The sequence below is a fragment of the Coregonus clupeaformis genome, chromosome 17 (assembly GCF_020615455.1).
Source record: "Coregonus clupeaformis isolate EN_2021a chromosome 17, ASM2061545v1, whole genome shotgun sequence".
NCBI classification, from domain to species: Eukaryota; Metazoa; Chordata; class Actinopteri; order Salmoniformes; family Salmonidae; genus Coregonus; species Coregonus clupeaformis.
The window spans coordinates 34,365,225-34,385,685 of NC_059208.1; the positions used below are offsets into that span (position 1 = coordinate 34,365,225).

Consider the following 20,461-nt stretch of genomic DNA (forward strand, 5'->3'; position numbering starts at 1 on the left):
AACAAACATATTACTCACAATAAGCAGCGCCACGTGGCACTGTGCTTACCCATGGTCATGGCTGTGCATACATTTACTCACTCTCAAGGAAATGTTCATATTGATAAATCTCACACTTTGTGTGGAAACGATCCCACGCATGGTTTACTCACAGATTTGTGCCTGGACAAGGTTGATAAATGAGACCCCTGGTTCTGCTGATTGCACTTTTAAGACGGTCCCATAGACAGTGCATACTATTCCCTCATTGAAAGCCAACGCAAAGTCACATTTTGAAAACGGAACGGAGAAAAAAAGGGTACCTTGCTCTCTACCATCTGATTTTACATATCACTCATCATCCTAGGACCTTCAGTGGAAGATGTATTAACGAGCAAGCTCCGAATATCTAACCAATATCCAAACTGAAAACAAATCTACAGCGGTGAATCTCCGCTGACATTAGCTAGCAAACTAGGCTAGGTTAGCGTTGCTGTTTGAAAACGATACCAAAAAAAAAGGTGAGATGGTGTCGGTAAGAGCAACTATCTAGTATATATATCTATATATTTTAACAATACTTAGTCAACATGTTATTTTAAAAAATTAATTATTAGCTAGTTGCTCCTACCGACACCATGTCCCATTTTAGCTAGTTAGCCATGTGAAATATCAGAAATAGCCATTTTCATTGCTAGGACTCAGGAAGCCAACGTGGCTTGCGATTTTAACCAACTAACGTTATTTAAGTTAAAGTAGCTTTAGCTAGCTACGTGTTTCTGGATAAGCGCGTCAGCTAATGATGTATAATGTAAACGTTAGCTAGCAATGACCAGCCAGGACCGGTGAATCTAGCAACACGTCAGTTTGTCAATGTCAGGGGCGCTATCTTGTTTGCTAGCTAACGTTAGCTAACTATGTTTTCTTTTCAGGGGAGTAAGGAGGACCCAACACCTCAGCTTACCCCAGCAAAACAAGCCGAGTTTTGCCAGTGTGGGGTAGCCAGAATTTCGCCTAGTCACTCGGTCCAGTTTATTTGGCTTGACGACCCTGGATCAGAGCTGTGTGGAAACGCACCAGAACAATCGCTTAGACGAAAATAACGTTATACCTTGCAATCTAGGCAGCTAGCTTGTTGACGCTTAGCAAGAACAGTGCACGTTTCATTAATGGCCACAGCCGGAACCGTTTCTTCAGGTCCAGCGAGTTCCACTGGTAAGTGCACATTCTCTGATATCTCTACACCTAATAGCTACTCGTTTTGGAGATCATATGTCTGAGACTCTTTCCTGTAGAATGTGGATTGCGCTTTAAATACAGCCGTGTGACAGAACCCACCTTTGCCAAGTACACAACTCCATGTCCTAGGGTTGGCACTGTTCAGTAGTGCACAACATAGCTACTAACAGGAAAAAGTGACAATAACCGTTTAACCCCCCCCCATGCGATCCCACAGATGTGCAGACTCAGTTCTGGAGGAGACTATCCTCAGAGGTACCAGTGTATCTGTGTGAAAACACAACTACACTGTCTGCTCCCATGTTTGTGGTGGTGTATGAAACCCTGTCTTTTCAGTGAGTTTTTCAGAGGTAACAAATAACTGAAACTTGGGTGTTCATGATGCATGCAGTAGTGTGTGATTATGTTTTTGGTTGACAAGACACTGCCACACAGGCAAACACATGTACTTTGTATTTTTATTTACATCATGTCTTTTGTTACTGTCAACAGGAAATTACAAAATAGTAGTGTGTGTGTGAGAGCTTGCAAACCACAGATAAATGCACTGGTTGACATGAACTATTCAGGTTCTGTCAATTTAGGCCTGTGAATGTTTGCATGCCTCGTTGTCTTGGAAACTGATTCAGCTGCCCAAAGCTGGGACAACTGGTAACTGATGACATCCCATGTACGCATCTTACTCCTTGGGCTATGTCATTTTAATAATAAGAATAATAATAGTATTACATTTCTATAGCGCTTTCAGTAACAATCTCAAAGCACTTAAAAAGCAAGCAACAAACAAGCAATACATCGTCATTAGTAGCCTAGCTAGTTCTTTTTTTTATATTTTGTATTCATATTCAGTCTTAGGCTACAGAATGTGGTGTCTTGACACCTTTGAATGTATCCGTGGCCAAAAAACACCTTTTGTATAAACTGGGTCTAAGTAGGTTTTTGTGTGTTTTTAGACTGGTTGGGATTGGCATGACCAATGGCAACAATTGACAACGGCAGCTCTACGGTCTATTGCACAGTACAGTGTGTGCAGTAACCAACGGCTCTCAAATCTTTTTGCTTGTTCTGTCTTTCATTCTTTCTGTCCCTCACTTTTAATTTATTTCTGTAGGCTCAACTGGGACTCGGAAGATGGCTTCTTTAGAGGTGAAAAGATGAAGATGTACAGTGTGGTTTCCACGCCAATATTTTATGCCTTCAGTAATCACACTAATATATATAAAGTAGGCTCACCCAAAGGTTGTGTTATGTTCTTTGTCTCTCCCTGTGACTCACCTCTTCTTCCACTCGCAGGGTCCAGGGTCCTCAAGCTCATCTCAAACTATAAAGAAGACTATTGGCCACCGTGGGCTTGACCCCACTGGGGAGACCACCTACAAGAAGGTCAGAGTTCTTGGTCAACTCCCATTCACACACTGTAACATACCTCATCTTTCCTACTTGAATGTTTTTCTCATGTCTTATGAATGAACATATTCAGTCCCTGTTGTCAGTTAATTACATAACATAATTGTGAAGATACATCTGCTGGTTTCTAAATGTCTCAGTTATTTATATTTCCCCATTTGAAGAGGTCATAGTCCTGAGATAACTGACAATGTGTGTATGGTTGTCGCAGCTGATTAGAAAGCAGTGAGCACTGTCAGGAATGTTTATGTAATTTGGGGTGTATTCACTAGGAACTAAACAGGACGAAATGGGGATGGACATATCTGAATTTGTCTAATAGGAACACTAGTTTTCATTAAAAAAAAACAATTTTATATATATATATATATATATATATTTGCTACGGTCTGCACCCCAGGCATGCACTTCAAACTCAAAGAGCACTCCTCTGCTGAGTTTAACATGTGCATATGTTCAACCTGGGAAATACGTTATCTTACCTTCTATTCAATCTCGATCTCTGCTCTGCCCTCCTCCAGACTACCTCATCTGCCCTGAAAGGTGCCATCCAGTTGGGCATCACACACACAGTGGGCAGCCTGAGTCAGAAGCCTGAGAGAGATGTACTCATGCAGGACTTTGAAGTGGTGGAGAGCATATTTTTCCCCAGGTGTGTGTGGTTTATAGAGAGGAAAGTATAGCGGGAGTAGGAAGCAAGGATGGGATTTTTATGTCAATATTGCAAGTTTGGAATTGTGACAAACAAATAGGTTAATTAATGTTCTCCCCAAATTTACCATGGCATTGTTGAATACTAGTTTCTGATTGGCTTGAAGGACATTCTAGAGCTTGCATTATTTCCCTATAACGCACTGTATATTTGCACGGTAGAATTCAATGGCTATAGTTCATTCTTACATGCTCTGTTTGAGCTGCTTTTGAAAGCAAATGTCGAATTGAAAACGTTTGCATTGTTGATTTTCATAATAGCAAGCTAGGACTGATGGTTCGGCTAGCTAAACTAGCAGGTTTGTTTGTTTACCAAGGCAACTACTATAGCTATCTAGTAATTGTGAAGATACATCTGCTGGTTTCTAAATGTCTCAGTTATTTATAGTATCTTTCTCTGTGCTCTGCCCTGGTGGGACAAAAAGAAGGCTGACATCGACAGGCCCGACATTCAGTACACCAGCAACTGTGACAAAGTTGCCTCTGTAGCCTGAACACTGACTTTCACATCGACCTTGCTCTCCAGTGCTCCCAGCTATTTTTGCTGATAAACGTTATACCGTTCAAGAGGTTGTTGAGAATATTTCCTAGTGCCAGATTTCACATACCTGAGAAGAGTATTGAAGTAGAGTAGGCCTTTTCTATATATCTTTAGTGTTTTTAAAGATGCCTATGTTGAGCATTTTAATTACGGTCTCATTTTAAGAGGCCTATTCAACAAAATGTTTTTTAAACAAATGAATACAATAGATTGTTTACTTAGAATGAATGCTGTTTTTTAAGTTTCTGGATCTTCACTGGGCTCAAATGAAAAATACTTTTTCTTCTGGTGACCCTGTGGAGAAATACAAACCAACAGTAGCCTGTGAAATTTGTAAGTCGCTCTGGATAAGAGCGTCTGCTAAATGACGTAAATGTAAACGTAAATGTAGTAAACTTGCTAGCTACTTCAGTGGATGTTGAACACATTTCTAGCAGCAAATGTGTTAAATTATAGCTATGATATAAAAGGGATAATCAACTCGTGGCTCTATGTGTTCTCTGGAAAATAATGCAACTCTGTGGAAGGTTAGTTCCACTCTGCTAGTGGGTTGTGGAACATACGTTTCACGTCGTTCATTATTTTCCAAAGAACGCATAGCCTCTGATTGATTATCCCTTAATGTTCTCCTCTGCTTCAATATTGCATTCTTAACAAGTAGAATTGTGTTTACGTAAGTAGGCTCATGTTCTCTGTCTGCTGTCACTTATTGATGTATTAATCACACTCCTATATTCGTCCTTAGTGAGGGCAGTAACCTGACCCCAGCCCACCACTACAGTGACTTCAGGTTCAAGACCTACGCTCCCATCGCCTTTCGCTACTTCAGGGAGATGTTTGGTATCCGACCAGACGATTACCTGGTACAACACTCTCTCAACCCACCTTGCTGTCCTTCTTCTGTTACTGGAAGCTAAATGAGAGCAGGAGAAAATAAGGAGAGAGAAGACTGAACGTAGTATAGTAAAACAACAGATTATAAAGGAGATCAACAGGGAAATCATAGATGGTAAAGGCAATACTGGAAGTGGAATGGTCTATTTAACTACCGTATAAACTTCAATTGAAAGCCCAGTCTCAAATAGCCGCTGGGCAACGGCACACATTTCAAATAAACGCCCTTTTTCAAATAAAAGGCCAGTCTAAATGAATTGTTTAAGAGGTTACTATTAATTGTTTACAAGGTTTAATGGTTGATTTGTTACATTACATAATTCACTAATGACTCTAAAAAATGATGACAATCATTTGTTTTTATTGCCAGTAAAAAAAACTGTTAGCTATTGGCTGCTAACAGCTGCTAGCTAACTGGCAAGCACAAAAACAGTCAACAACTTCGGGAGTACAGACCCCCAGAAATCGGCTGATCGCTCTCTAGTGGCGAAAGTAAGAACTGCCGAAAATGCAGTCAGAGGATAATCATTATTTTTTTCTCGAAATAGAGGCATACTAAATACAAAAGAAATGTGACACTGTGTGTAAATGATAACACATTAGTGCAGTGTTAGAAATTGCGTAATTCAAATCTGGTATTGGAATAAGAGAAAACATAATCAAGAGATATTCAATCCAAGCTAAATTTATTATATGCAAAATGTATGTATGATAAGTATGAAGGTTCGTATACGGGCTCACTGGAAAAACCACGCAGGGCAGACAGAGAACTAGAAGTATTGTTTACAGATTCTTTCTCAAATACTCTGACAGAAAGCCTCCACCTCTTCTGTTGGCCAACCAGAGCAAAGGACTGAGTGTGGTCCAGACTCCATTCAGCCAATCCGTTGGCGCAGGGGTTGGTCCCAACTCCTCGGCACTCCATTTGTTGCACTGTTGCCAGGCATAAGTTGCTATGATAATAACCTGCGGAGTCAGCACCCAAAAGACACCATTCCACTGTACTCCATGTACCCATGTTCAAGGACAGTTTGACAGACAACAAAGAGAGAGTGTTCGTATCTGTAAGAAATACAAGTCTTATCTGTCCTATCCCTAACGTTCCTTACATGAATAACAGCCTGTTATGTGAAACAATTTATATCAGTACAGTTCATTAATGCATTCCTTCCAAGCTATTCATCACATACAGATCCAATTATGAGAAAAATAGAACCCAACAGCAGGAAATGAATAAATGTATTAAAATGCTGGAATTTAACAATTAACTATGCACATGAGCTGTGTGCATTAAGGAAATAGATGTCTGGCTCAAATAGAAGCCTGTCTCTAATAAGTGCCTGTTGTGTCCAGTGATTTAAGCAAATAAATGCCCAGGCTATTAATTGAAGTTTTACGGTAACAAATAATGAATCACTGTTTTTGTTGCAGTACTCGCTGTGTAATGAGGAACTGATTGAGCTGTCCAACTCTGGAGCCAGTGGATCTCTGTTCTACGTCTCCAGCGATGATGAGTTCATCATTAAGACTGTGCAGCACAAAGAGGCCGAGTTCTTACAGAAACTATTGCCTGGCTACTTCATGGTAAGAGAGTGAGTGTGGGTACGCATGTGCATGCAAGAGTGTGCGTGTCTGTGTGGTAATCCATTGTGTACCCTATGTTTTGTCCTTTGAGTTACCAAGTTGACCTAGTAATTGCTACACAATTCAAGATTTGTCCTGAGTGTTTCCTGATTTACTCTGTGTGTTGCATTCTATGCTAATAAAACGGTACCAAAGTGGATTTGATTGATATACGTGGACCCCAATCCTTTCCCCTCCACTCGCTCTCTAGAACCTGAACCAGAACAAGCGAACCTTGCTGCCAAAGTTCTACGGTCTCTACTGTGTCCAGGCGGGGGGAAAGAACATCCGCATCGCTGTCATGAACAACCTGCTCCCGCGCGCCGTGCGCATGCACCTCAAGTACGACATGAAGGGCTCCACCTATAAGAGACGAGCCTCGACCAAGGAGCGAGAAAAGGCTGTGCCCACATTCAAGGACCTGGACTTCATTCTGGACTTTCCCGACGGTCTGCTGCTGGAGCTGGACAACTACAACGCCCTCAGCAAGACCATCCAGAGAGACTGCCTGGTGAGAGGGAGGGAGAATGGGTCTGTAGAGGTGTTCGTGGGTAGTAGTGTATATTTTAGGGCCGGGACGATACCAGTATTGTGATACTTGTTAGTATCGTGGCAAGGAAACAAAACACAAAGCGGATTTAACCTCTTAAACTCTGATGCCCTCTGGTGGCATTTTCTAAACGACGCATAATATTATATACTACCCTAAGTACATTTTGGTTTCAAAACTATAAGTCCTACAAACACATGCTTAGTACTGTTGGAAAGGTACAGTGAGGGGAAAAAAGTATTTGATCCCCTGCTGATTTTGTACATTTGCCCACTGACAAAGAAATGATCAGTCTATAGTTTTAATGGTAGGTTTATTTGAACAGTGAGAGACAGAATAACAACAACAAAATCCAGAAAAACGCATGTCAAAAATGTTATAAATTGATATGCATTTTAATGAGGGAAATAAGTATTTGACCCATCTGCAAAACATGACTTCGTACTTGGTGGCAAAACACTTGTTGGCAATCACAGAGGTCAGATGTTTCTTGTAGTTGGCCACCAGGTTTGCACACATCTCAGGAGGGATTTTGTTCCACTCCTCTTTGCAGATCTTCTCCAAGTCATTAAGGTTTCGAGGCTGATGTTTGGCAATTATAGACTGATCATGTCTTTGTCAGTGGGCAAATGTACAAAATCAGCAGGGGATTAAATACTTTTTTCCCTCACTGTAAGAACTGTGGGATTCTGAAAAAGGTGACAGGAAACAGTGTGATTACTACATAGCCCGGGATGCAACAGGCCCAAAAAACTGAAATGTACTGTTTTTAGGGCGGGGTGGGGGAGGAGCCCCTCCAATTGTCCCCATGTTGGGGAATAGAATGTCAAAGTATAAAACATTTTATAATGGTCAGGTCTTTTACCTAATGGTGGCACTCTAACCATGCGTAAATTCCAATAGGAACACAGTCATTTAAAAATTGCAGGGCTTGTGCAACGTACCATTCCTTAATTTTACGTCTTACAGGAATGATGTACATGAGGAGAAAGCTGAAGTCACTTCCTATCCATTGATAGGTGGATAGGTATTGTTGGGAAGGGCCCGTAAGTAAGCATTTCACTGTTAGTCTACACCTGTTGTTTACGAAGCATGTGACATATGATTTGATTTTGTAAATATATCCCCTGTCTGATTTCCAGTTCGTCCACTAGATTGGGGGCCTGTAGCTTTCATGGGGGGAGTTAACAGGCTAAACAACTGTGTTTAACCACTCAGAGTTTAACGGGTTAACTAATTTAAGAAAACAAATCCAAATTTATTTCTCACATGCGCCGAATACAACAGTGCAGAGTTATTTTTTTTTTTTAAGTAAGAAAATATTTGCTATAAAATAAACGTAACAAAAAAAAGTAACACAAAATAACAATAACGTGACTACATACAGGTGGTACCGGTACCGAGTCAATGTGTGGGGGTACAGGTTAGTCAAGGTAATATATACATGTACAGTAGCAGTCAAAAACTGGACACACCTGCTCATTCAAGGGTTTCTTTATTTTTTACTATTTTCTACATTGTAGAATAATAGTGAAGACATCAACTATGAAATAACAGACGATAGCCCTATTTGGTAAAAGACCAAGTCCATATTATGGCAAGAACAGCTCAAATAAGCAAAGAGAAACAACAGTCCATCATTACTTTAAGACATGAAGGTCAGTCAATCCGGAAAATTGCAAAAACCATCAAGCGCTATGATGAAACTGGCTCTCATGAGGACCGCCACAGGAATGGAAGACCCAGAGTTACATACAGTTACATACATTTTTACGTATGGGTGGTCCCGGGGATCGAACCCACTACCCTGGCGTTACAAGCGCCGTGCTCTACCAATTGAGCTACAGAGGACCACATCTCAACATCAACTGTTCAGAGGGGACTGTGTGAATCAGGCCTTCATGGTCGAATTGCTGCAAAGAAACCACTACTAAAGGACACCAATAAGAAGAAGAGACCTGCTTGGGCCAAGAAACTCGATCAATGGACATTAGACCGGTAGAAATGTGTCCTTTGTTCTGGAGTCCAAATTGGAGATTTTTGGTTCCAACCGCCGTGTCTTTATGAGACTAAGTGTGGGTGAACAGATAATTTCCGCTTGTGTATTTCCCACCATAAAGCATTGAGGAGGTGTTATGGTGTGGGGTTGCTTTGCTGGTGACACTGTCTGTGATTTATTTAGAATTCAAGGCACACTTAACCAGCATAGTTTGGGCTTAGTGGGACTATCATTTGTTTTTCAACAGGACAATGACCAAACACACCTCCAGGCTGTGTAAGGGCTATTTTGCCAAGAAGGAGAGTGATGGACTGCTGCATCAGATGACCTGGCCTCCACAATCCCCCGACCTCAACCCAATTACATTTACGTCATTTAGCAGACACTCTTATCCAGAGCAACTTACAAATTGGTGCATTCACCTTATAGCCAGTGGGATAACCACTTTACAATATGTTATTATTATTTGTATTTTTTTGGGGTGGGGTAAGGGGGGGTAGAAGGATTACTTTATCATATCCCAGGTATTCCTTAAAGAGGTGGGGTTTCCGCAGAGGTAGGGGGGCCAGCAGGCCAGAGGTGGATGAACGCAATGCCCTCGTTTGGGTGTAGGGACTGATCAGAGCCTGAAGGTACGGATGTGCCGTTCCCTTCACAGCTCCGTAGGCAAGCACCATGGTCTTGTAGCAGATGCAAGCTTCAACTGGAAGCCAGTGGAGTGTGCGGAGGAGCGGGGTGACGTGAGAGAACTTGGGAAGGTTGAACACCAGACGGGCTGCGGCATTCTGGATGAGTTGTAGGGGTTTAATGGCACAGGCAGGGAGCCCAGCCAACAGCGAGTTGCAGTAATCCAGACGGGAGATGACAAGTGCCTGGATTAGGACCTGTGCCGCTTCCTGTGTAAGGCAGGGTCGTACTCTCCGAATGTTGTAGAGCATGAACCTACAGGATCGGGTAACCGCCTTGATGTTAGCGGAGAACGACAGGGTGTTGTCCAGGGTCACGCCAAGGCTCTTTGCACTCTGGGAGGAAAACACAACGGAGTTTTCAACCGTGATGGCGAGATCATGGAACGGGCAGTCCTTCCCCGGGAGGAAGAGCAGCTCCGTCTTGCTGAGGTTCAGCTTGAGGTGTGAGCCGTCATCCACATTGATATGTCTGCCAGACATGCAGAGATGCGATTCGCCACCTGGTTATCAGAAGGGGGTAAGGAGAAGATTAGTTGTGTGTCGTCTGCGTAGCAATGATAGGAGAGGCCATGTGAGGATAATTGACCAATTGAGATGGTTTGGGATGTGTTGGACTGCAGAATGAAGGAAAGCAGCCAACAAGTGCTCAGCGTATGTGGGAACTCCTTCAAGACTGTTGGAAAAGCATTCCAGGTGATGCTGGTTGAGAGAATGCCAAGTGTGCAAAGCGGTCATCAATGCAAAGGGTGGCTATTTGAAGAATCTCAAATATATAATATATTTTGATTTGTTTAGCACTTTTTTTTTTTCATAGTTTTGATGTCTTCACTATTATTCTACAATGTAAAAATAAAGAAAAACCCTTGAATGAGTAGGTGTGTCCAAACTTTTGACTGGTAGTGTAGGTAGGGGTAAAGTGACTATGCATAGATAATAAACAGCGGGGGGGTCAATGCAAATAGTCCGGGTAGCCATTTGATTAACTGTTTAGCAGTCTTATGGCTTGGGGGTAGGAGCCTTTTGGACCTAGACTTGGAGCTCCGGTACAGCTTGCCGTGCGGTAGCAGAGAGAACAGTCTATGACTTGGGTGGCTGGAGTCTGACAATTCTTAGGGTCCTGGATGGCCGGAAGCTTGGCCCCAGTGATGTACTGGGCCGTACACACTACCCTCTGTAGGCCCTTGCGGTCGGATGGTGAGCAGTTGCCATACCAAGCGGTGATGCAACCAGTCAGGATGCTCTCGATGGTGCAGTTGTAGAACTTTGAGGATCTGAGGACCCATGCCAAATCTTTTCAGTCTCCTGGCGTTGTCATGCCCTCTTCACGACTGTCTTGGTGTGTTTGGACCATGATAGTTTGTTAGTGATGTGGACACCAAGGAACTTGAAATCGCTCGACCGGCTCCACTACAGCCCCGTCGATGTGAATAGGGGGCTTGCTCAGCCCTCCTTTTCCTGTAGTCCATGATCAGTTCATTTGTCTTTCTCACATTGAGGGAGAAGTTGTTGTCCTGGCACCACACTGCCAGGTCTCTGACCTCCCTATAAGCTGTCTCATCGTTGTTGATGATCAGGCCTACTACCGTTGTCGTTTGCAAACATAATGGTGTTGGAGTCGTGCCTGGCCACGCAGTCGTGGGTGAACAGGGAGTACAGGAGGGGACTAAGCACGCACCCCCGAAGGGCCCCCAGGTTGAAGATCAGCGTGACAGATGTTGTTGTGTACCCTTACCACCTAGGGGTGGCCCGTCAGGAAGTCCAGGATCCAGTTGCAGAGGAAGGTGTTCAGTCCCAGAGTCCTTAGCTTAGTGATGAGCTTTAAGGGCACCATGGTGTTGAACGCTGAGGTGTAGTCAAGAATCAGCATTCTCACGTAGGTGTTCCTTTTGTCCAGGTGAGAAAGGGCAGTGTGGAGTGCAATAGAGATTGCATCATCTGTGGATCTGTTGGGGTGGTATGCAAATTGTAGTTAGTCTAGGGTTTCTGGGATGATGGTGTTGATATGAGCCATGACCAGCCTTTCAAAGCACTTCATGGTACAGACATGAGTGCTACGGGGCGGTAGTCATTTAGGCAGGTTATCTTAGTGTCCTTGGGCACAGGGACTATGGTGGTCTGCTTGAAACATGTTGGTATTACAGACTCGGTCAGGGAAAGGTTGAAAATGTCAGTGAAGACATTTGCCAGTTGGTCAGCGTATGCTCTGAGTACGCGTCCTGGTAATCCCTGCGGCCTTGTGAATGTTGACCTGTTTAAAGGTCTTACTCACATCGGTTACGGAGAGCGTGATCAGTCGTCTGGAACAGCTGGTGCTCTCATGCATGGTTCAGTGTTGCTTGCCTTGAAGCGAACATAGGTATTTAGCTCGTCTGGTAGGCTTACGTCACTGGGCAGCTTGCGGCTGGGTTTCCCTTTGTAATCTAATAGTTTGCAAGCCCTGCCACATCTGACGAGCGTCAGAGCTGGTGTAGTAGGATTTAATTTTAGTCCTGTATTGACGCTTTGCCTGTTTGATGATTCGTCGGCGGGCATAGCGGGATTTCTTATAAGCGTCCGGATTAGTGTCCTGCTCCTTGAAAGCGGCAGCTCTAGCCTTTAGCTCAGTGCGGATGTTGCCTGTAATCCATAGTTTCTGGTTGGGATACAGTGGCTTGCGAAAGTATTCACCCCCCCTTGGCATTTTTCCTATTTTGTTGCCTTACAACCTGGAATTAAAATTGATTTTTTGGGGGGGTTTGTGTCATTTGATTTACACAACATGCCTACCACTTTGAAGATGCAAAATACACTGCTCAAAAAAATAAAGGGAACACTAAAATAACACATCCTAGATCTGAATGAATGAAATAATCTTATTAAATACTTTTTTCTTTACATAGTTGAATGTGCTGACAACAAAATCACACAAATTATCAATGGAAATCAAAATTATCAACCCATGGAGGTCTGGATTTGGAGTCACCCTCAAAATTAAAGTGGAAAACCACACTACAGGCTGATCCAACTTTGATGTAATGTCCTTAAAACAAGTCAAAATGAGGCTCAGTAGTGTGTGTGGCCTCCACGTGCCTGTATGACCTCCCTACAACACCTGGGCATGCTCCTGATGAGGTGGTGGATGGTCTCCTGAGGGATCTCCTCCCAGACCTGGACTAAAGCATCCGCCAACTCCTGGACAGTCTGTGGTGCAACGTGGCGTTGGTGGATGGAGCGAGACATGATGTCCCAGATGTGCTCAATTGGATTCAGGTCTGGGGAACGGGCGGGCCAGTCCATAGCATCAATGCCTTCCTCTTGCAGGAACTGCTGACACACTCCAGCCACATGAGGTCTAGCATTGTCTTGCATTAGGAGGAACCCAGGGCCAACCGCACCAGCATATGGTCTCACAAGGGGTCTGAGGATCTCATCTCGGTACCTAATGGCAGTCAGGCTGCCTCTGGCGAGCACATGGAGGGCTGTGCGGCCCCCCAAAGAAATGCCACCCCACACCATGACTGACCCACCGCCAAACCGGTCATGCTGGAGGATGTTGCAGGCAGCAGAACGTTCTCTACGGCATCTCCAGACTCTGTCACGTCTGTCACGTGCTCAGTGTGAACCTGCTTTCATCTGTGAAGAGCACAGGGCGCCAGTGGTGAATTTGCCAATCTTGGCGTTCTCTGGCAAATGCCAAACGTCCTGCACGGTGTTGGGCTGTAAGCATAACCCCCACCTGTGGACGTCGGGCCCTCATACCACCCTCCTGGAGTCTGTTTCTGACCGTTTGAGCAGACACATGCACATTTGTGGCCTGCTGGAGGTCAGTTTGCAGGGCTCTGGCAGTGCTCCTCCTGCTCCTCCTTGCACAAAGGCGGAGGTAGCAGTCCTGCTGCTGGGTTGTTGCCCTCCTACGGCCTCCTCCACGTCTCCTGATGTACTGGCCTGTCTCCTGGTAGCGCCTCCATGCTCTGGACACTACGCTGACAGACACAGCAAACCTTCTTGCCACAGCTCGCATTGATGTGCCATCCTGGATGAGCTGCACTACCTGAGCCACTTGTGTGGGTTGCAGACTCCGTCTCATGCTACCACTAGAGTGAAAGCACCGCCAGCATTCAAAAGTGACCAAAACATCAGCCAGGAAGCATAGGAACTGAGAAGTGGTCTGTGGTCACCACCTGCAAAACCAGTCCTTTATTGGGGGTGTCTTGCTAATTGCCTATAATTTCCACCTGTTGTCTATTCCATTTGCACAACAGCATGTGAAATGTATTGTCAATCAGTGTTGCTTCCTAAGTGGACAGTTTGATTTCACAGAAGTGTGATTGACTTGGAGTTACATTGTGTTGTTTAAGTGTTCCCTTAATTTTTTTGAGCAGTGTAATTTTTTTGTGAAACAAACAGGAAATAAGGCATAAAAACAGAACTTGAGCGTGCATAATTATTCACTCCCCCAAAGTAAATACTTTGTAGAGCCACCTTTTGCAGCAATTACAGCTGCAAGTCTCTTGGGATATGTCTCTATAAGCTTGGTACATCTAGCCACTGGGATTTTTGCTCATTCTTCAAGGCTAAACTGCTCCAGCTCCTTCAAGTTGGATGGGTTCCGCTTGTGTACAGCAATTTTTAAGTCATACCACAGATTCTCAATTGGATATAGGTCTGGGTTTTGACTAGGCCATTCCAAGACATTTAAATGTTTCCCCTTAAACCACTCAAGTGTTGCTTTAGCAGTATTCTTAGGGTCATTGTCCTGCTGGAAGGTGAACCTCCGTCCCAGTCTCAAATCTCTAAAAGACTGAAACAGGTTTCCCTCAAGAATTTCCCTGTATTCAACACCATCCATCATTCCTTCAATTCTGACCAGTTTCCCAGTCCCTGCCGATGAAAAACATCCCCACAGCATGATGCTGCCACCACGCTTCACTGTGGGGATGGTGTTCTCGAGGTGATGAGAGGTGTTTGGTTTGCGCCAGACATAGAGTTTTCCTTGAAGGCCAAAAAGCTCAATTTTAGTCTCATCTGACCAGAGTACCTTCTTCCATATGTTTAGGGAGTCTCCCACATGCCTTTTGGCAAACACCAAACGTGTTTGCTTATTTTTTTCTTTAAGCAATGGCTTTTTTTCTGGCCACTCTTCCGTAAAGCCCAGCTCTGTGGAGTGTGCGGCTTAAAGTGGTCCTATGGACAGATACTCCAATCTCTGCTGTGGAGCTTTGCAGTGTTATCTTTGGTCTCTTTGTTGCCTCTCTGATTAATGCCCTCCTTGCCTGGTCCGTGAGTTTTGGTGGGCGGCCCTCTCTTGGCAGGTTTGTTGTGGTGCCATATTCTTTCAATTTTTTTATATTGGATTTAATGGTGCTCTGTGGGATGTTCAAAGTTTGATATTTTTTTATAACCCACCCTGATCTGTACTTCTCCATAACTTTGTCCCTGACCTGTTTGCAAGTCCTTGGTCTTCATGGTGCCGCTTGCTTGGTGGTGCCCCGTGCTTAGTGGTGTTGCAGACTCAGGGGCCTTTCAGAACAGGTGTGTGTGTGTATATATATATATATATATATATATATATATATATATATATATATATATATACATATACATACTGAGATCCTGTGACAGATCATTTGACACTTAGATTGCACACAGGTGGACTTTATTTAACAAATTATGTGACTTCTGAAGGTAATTGGTTGCACCAGATGTTATTTAGGGGCTTCATAGCAAAGGGGGTGAATACATACAGTTGAAGTCGAAAGTTTACATATACTTAGGTTGAAGTCATTAAAACTCGTTTTTCAACCACTTCATATATTTCTTGTTAACAAACTGTAGTTTTGGCAAGTTGGGTAGGACATCTACTTTGTGCATGACACAAGTAATTTTTCCAACAATTGTTTAGACAGATTATTTAAGTTATAATTCACTATCACAATTCTAGTGGGTCAGAAGTTTACATACACTAAGTTGACTGTGCCTTTAAACAGCTTGGAAAATTCCAGAAAATGATGTCCTGGCTTTAGAAGCTTCTGATAGGCTAATTGACATCATTTGAGTCAATTGGAGGTGTACCTGTGGATGTATTTCAAGGCCTACCTTCAAACTCAGTGGGAAAATAAAAAGAAATCAGCCAAGGCCTCAGAAAAAAAATTATAGACCTCCACAAGTCTTGTTCATCCTTGGGAGCAATTTCCAAACGCCTGAAGGTACCACGTTCATCTGTACAAACAATCGTACGCAAGTATAAACACCATGGGACCACGCAGCCGTCATACCGCTCAGGAAGGAGAAGCGTTCTGTCTCCTAGAGATTAACGTACTTTGGTGTGAAAAGTGCAAATCAATCCTAGCAAAGGACCTTGTGAAGATGCTGGAGGAAACGGGTACAAAAGTATCTATCTATATCCACAGTAAAACGTGACCTGTATCGACATAACCTGAAAGGCCGCTCAGCAAGGAAGAATCCACTGCTCCAAAACCGCCATAAAAAAGGCAGACTACGGTTTGCAACTGCACATGGGGACAAAGATCGTACTTTTTGGAGAAATATCCTCTGGTCTGATGAAACAAAAATAGAACTGTTTGGCCATAATGACCATTGTTATGTTTGGAGGAAAAAGGGGCAGCTTGCAAGCCAAAGAACACCATCCCAACCGTGAAGCACAGGGGTGGCAGCATGCTGTGGGGGTGCTTTGCTGCAGGAGGGACTGGTGCACTTCACAAAATAGATGGCATCATGAAGAAGGAAAATTGTGTGGATATATTGAAGCAACATCTCAAGACATCAGTCAGGAAGTTAAAGCTTGGTTGCAAATAGGTCTTCCAAATGGACAATGACCCCAAGCATACTTCCAAAGTTGTGGCAAAATGGCTTAAGGACAACAAAGTCAAGGTATTGGAGTGGCCATCACAAAGCCCTGACTTCAATCCTATAGAACATTTGTGGGCAGAACTGAAAAAGTGTGTGCGAGCAAGGAGGCCTACAAACCTGACTCAGTTACACCAGCTCTGTCAGGAGGAATGGGCCAAAATTCACCCAACTTATTGTGGGAAGCTTGTGGAAGGCTACCTGAAACGTTTGACCCAAGTTAAACAATTTAAAGGCAATGCTACCGAATACTAATTGACTGTATGTAAACTTCTGACCACTGGGAATGTGATGAAAGAAATAAAAGCTGAAAGAAATAATTCTCTCTACTATTATTCTGACATTTCACATTCTTAACATAAAGTGGTGATCCTAACTGACCTAAGACAGGGAATTCTTACTAGGATTAAATGTCAGGAATTGTGAAAAACTGAGTTTAAATGTATTTGGCTAAGGTGTATGTAAACTTCCAACTTCAACTGTGTGCACGCACCACTTTTCTGTTATTGATTTTGTATAATTTTTTTAAAATAAGTTATTTTTTTCATTTCACCTCACCAATTTGGATTATTTTGTGTATGTCCATTACATGAAATCCAAATAAAAATCCATTTAAATTACAGGTTGTAATGCAACAAAATAGGAAAAATGCCAAGGGGGGGTGAATACTTTTGCAAGGCACTGTATGTACGTACGGTCACTGTGGGGACAACGTCGTCGATGCACTTATTGATGAAGCCGGTGTCTGATGTGATATACTTAATGCCATCGGATGAATCCCGGAACATCTTCCAGGCTGTGCTAGCAAAACAGTCCTGTTTCTTAGCCTCCGCGTCATCTGACCACTTCTATATTGTGCGAGTCACTGGTACTTCCTACTTTAGTTTTTGCTTTTAAGCAGGAGGATATACTGTGGGGGAAAAAAGTATTTAGTCAGCCACCAATTGTGCAAGTTCTCCCACTTCTCTTAAAGAAGAAGTTACAGGTCTGTGAGAGCCAGAATTTTCCACCATAATTTGAAAATAAATTCATTAAAAATCCTACAATGTGATTTTCTGGATTTTTTTTTCTCATTTTGTCTGTCATAGTTGACGTGTACCTATGATGAAAATTACAGGCCTCTCATCTTTTTAAGTGGGAGAACTTGCACAATTGGTGGCTGACTAAATACTTTTTTCCCCCACTGTAATTATGGTCAGATTTGCCAAACGGAGAACGAGGGAGAGCTTTGTACGCGTCTCTGTGTGTGGAGTAAAGGTGGTCTAGTTATTTTTTTTCTGGTTGAAGATCTAGAATCAGGTCCCCCCTGTCCATGTAATGTTATTCCTTGTAATCTAAAATGCTAAACTGATCCTAAATTGGTATTCACCGTTTCTCTGAGTCCTGACTAGAGCTGTGGCGGTCATGACATTGTCAGACGGTTACTGTCATGCAAATGACTGCCGGTCTCACGGTAATTGACCATTATTAAACATAAACATGTTTATCATCTCCAGGGCTCCCGGCATACAAACCGCTGATGCACGCTTTTGGAACATCTACATTTAAGTCTAATAAATCCATATACACCATCACATTTACTTTAGGCAGGTCTAAAGAAACATCATATGAAGAAAATGAATTTCAGAAGAACCAAATATGAGTCAGCCTACTGTATGTTATCAGGCTGTGTGCCATGCCATAGGCTGTAGGCTAGTCCATTTAGCAGACAAGATATGCTTAAGTCCTGTGTCATTATTTTATATGATTTTATTGTAAGAATAATTGAACTTTGCTGAATAAAATATAAATTATATTTTTCCCATTCCAGAGTGAGTGCGCATATGAAGTGGCTATGTTGAGCGTAAAAGTGATAATTTGAAATAGGTCATGCAGTGGGGGAAAAAAGTATTTAGTCAGCCACCAATTGTGCAAGTTCTCCCACTTAAAAAGATGAGAGAGGCCTGTAATTTTCATCATAGGTACATGTCAACTATGACAGACAAAATGAGAAAACAAAATCCAGAAAATCACATTGTAGGATTTTTAATGAATTTATTTGCAAATTATGGTGGAAAATAAGTATTTGGTCAATAACAAAAGTTTCTCAATACTTTGTTATATACCCTTTGTTGGCAATGACACAGGTCAAATGTTTTCTGTAAGTCTTCACAAGGTTTTCACACACTGTTGTTGGTATTTTGGCCCATTCCTCCATGCAGATCTCCTCTAGAGCAGTGATGTTTTGGGGCTGTTGCTGGGCAACACAGACTTTCAACTCCCTCCAAAGATGTTCTATGGGGTTGAGATCTGGAGACTGTCTAGGCCACTCCAGGACCTTGAAATGCTTCTTACGAAGCCACTCCTTCGTTGCCCGGGCGGTGTGTTTGGGATCTTTGTCATGCTGAAAGACCCAGCCACGTTTCATCTTCAATGCCCTTGCTGATGGAAGGAGGTTTTCACTCAAAATCTCACGATACATGGCCCCATTCATTCTTTCCTTTACACGGATCAGTCGTCCTGGTCCCTTTGCAGAAAAACAGCCCCAAAGCATGATGTTTCCACCCCCATGCTTCACAGTAGGTATGGTGTTCTTTGGATGCAACTCAGCATTCTTTGTCCTCCAAACACGACTGAGTTGAGTTTTTACCAAAAAGTTCTATTTTGGTTTCATCTGACCATATGACATTCTCCCAATCCTCTTCTGGATCATCCAAATGCACTCTAGCAAACTTCAGACGGGCCTGGACATGTACTGGCTTAAGCAGGGGGACACGTCTGGCACTGCAGGATTTGAGTCCCTGGCGGCGTAGTGTGTTACTGATGGTAGGCTTTGTTACTTTGGTCCCAGCTCTCTGCAGGTCATTCACTAGGTCCCCCCGTGTGGTTCTGGGATTTTTGCTCACCGTTCTTGTGATCATTTTGACCCCACGGGGTGAGATCTTGCGTGGAGCCCCAGATCGAGGGAGATTATCAGTGGTCTTGTATGTCTTCCATTTCCTAATAATTGCTCCCACAGTTGATTTCTTCAAACCAAGCTGCTTACCTATTGCAGATTCAGTCTTCCCAGCCTGGTGCAGGTCTACAATTTTGTTTCTGGTGTCCTTTGACAGCTCTTTGGTCTTGGCCATAGTGGAGTTTGGAGTGTGACTGTTTGAGGTTGTGGACAAGTGTCTTTTATACTGATAACAAGTTCAAACAGGTGCCATTAATACAGGTAACGAGTGGAGGACAGAGGAGCCTCTTAAAGAAGAAGTTACAGGTCTGTGAGAGCCAGAAATCTTGCTTGTTTGTAGGTGACCAAATACTTATTTTCCACCATAATTTGCAAATCAATTCATTAAAAATCCTACAATGTGATTTTCTGGATTTTTTTCCCCTCAATTTGTCTGTCATAGTTGACGTGTACCTATGATGAAAATTACAGGCCTCTCATCTTTTTAAGTGGGAGAACTTGCACAATTGGTGGCTGACTAAATACTTTTTTCCCCACTATACGCTAGATTTAGTTATTTGGCAAATTTATTTGTGAATGATACAAACCTTAGAATGTCTTAGAGATCAAAACAGATATGGGCTGCATGATGCGACTATAGGCTGACTATTTGAAAAAGTAACAAAAAAAAGCTTGCGCTCTGTTCCTTGCTGCAGGCTGCACCTGTTCTCTCATCAAGTGATCATATTTTCACTCAGACTATTCTCAATTTAATCTTGTCTTTACTAATATGTAAAATTTGTTGTTTCGATTTAGAATGGCCCATTATCAAATGGGTAAAAACAAGGGCAGGGGGAAAAAAGACATGTCATCTGTATGCACTCGAATACCAAATGGAGGCCGCTTTCCATGCTGGGTAGGCTACTCGCGACAGGTGATATTCTGCCCAAACTCTGTATGCCATGGGCTCTCCAACCATATTCCTGCAGCTACCAATTGCTTAATGGTGAAATCTGTTTGGGAACATCGATCGTGACGACATGTTTTCACAATGAAACATATTTAATTA

The 20,461-nt window shown here is 42.9% G+C and overlaps 1 protein-coding gene across 1 annotated transcript in view; it reads left to right on the forward strand.

The window, feature by feature from the left end:
• The first annotated feature begins 221 nt into the window (after positions 1-221).
• LOC121586289 (phosphatidylinositol 4-phosphate 5-kinase type-1 alpha) overlaps positions 222-20,461 on the forward strand; it is a 39,319-nt gene continuing 19,079 nt past the window's right edge. Inside the window, exons 1-8 of the mRNA XM_041902875.2 lie at positions 222-298; positions 912-1,194; positions 2,330-2,364; positions 2,512-2,601; positions 3,147-3,277; positions 4,623-4,740; positions 6,203-6,355; positions 6,606-6,905. Of these exons, the coding sequence (XP_041758809.1) occupies positions 1,149-1,194; positions 2,330-2,364; positions 2,512-2,601; positions 3,147-3,277; positions 4,623-4,740; positions 6,203-6,355; positions 6,606-6,905 (873 nt within the window). The 5' untranslated portion in view covers positions 222-298; positions 912-1,148. The remainder of the gene's footprint in view (positions 299-911; positions 1,195-2,329; positions 2,365-2,511; positions 2,602-3,146; positions 3,278-4,622; positions 4,741-6,202; positions 6,356-6,605; positions 6,906-20,461) is intronic.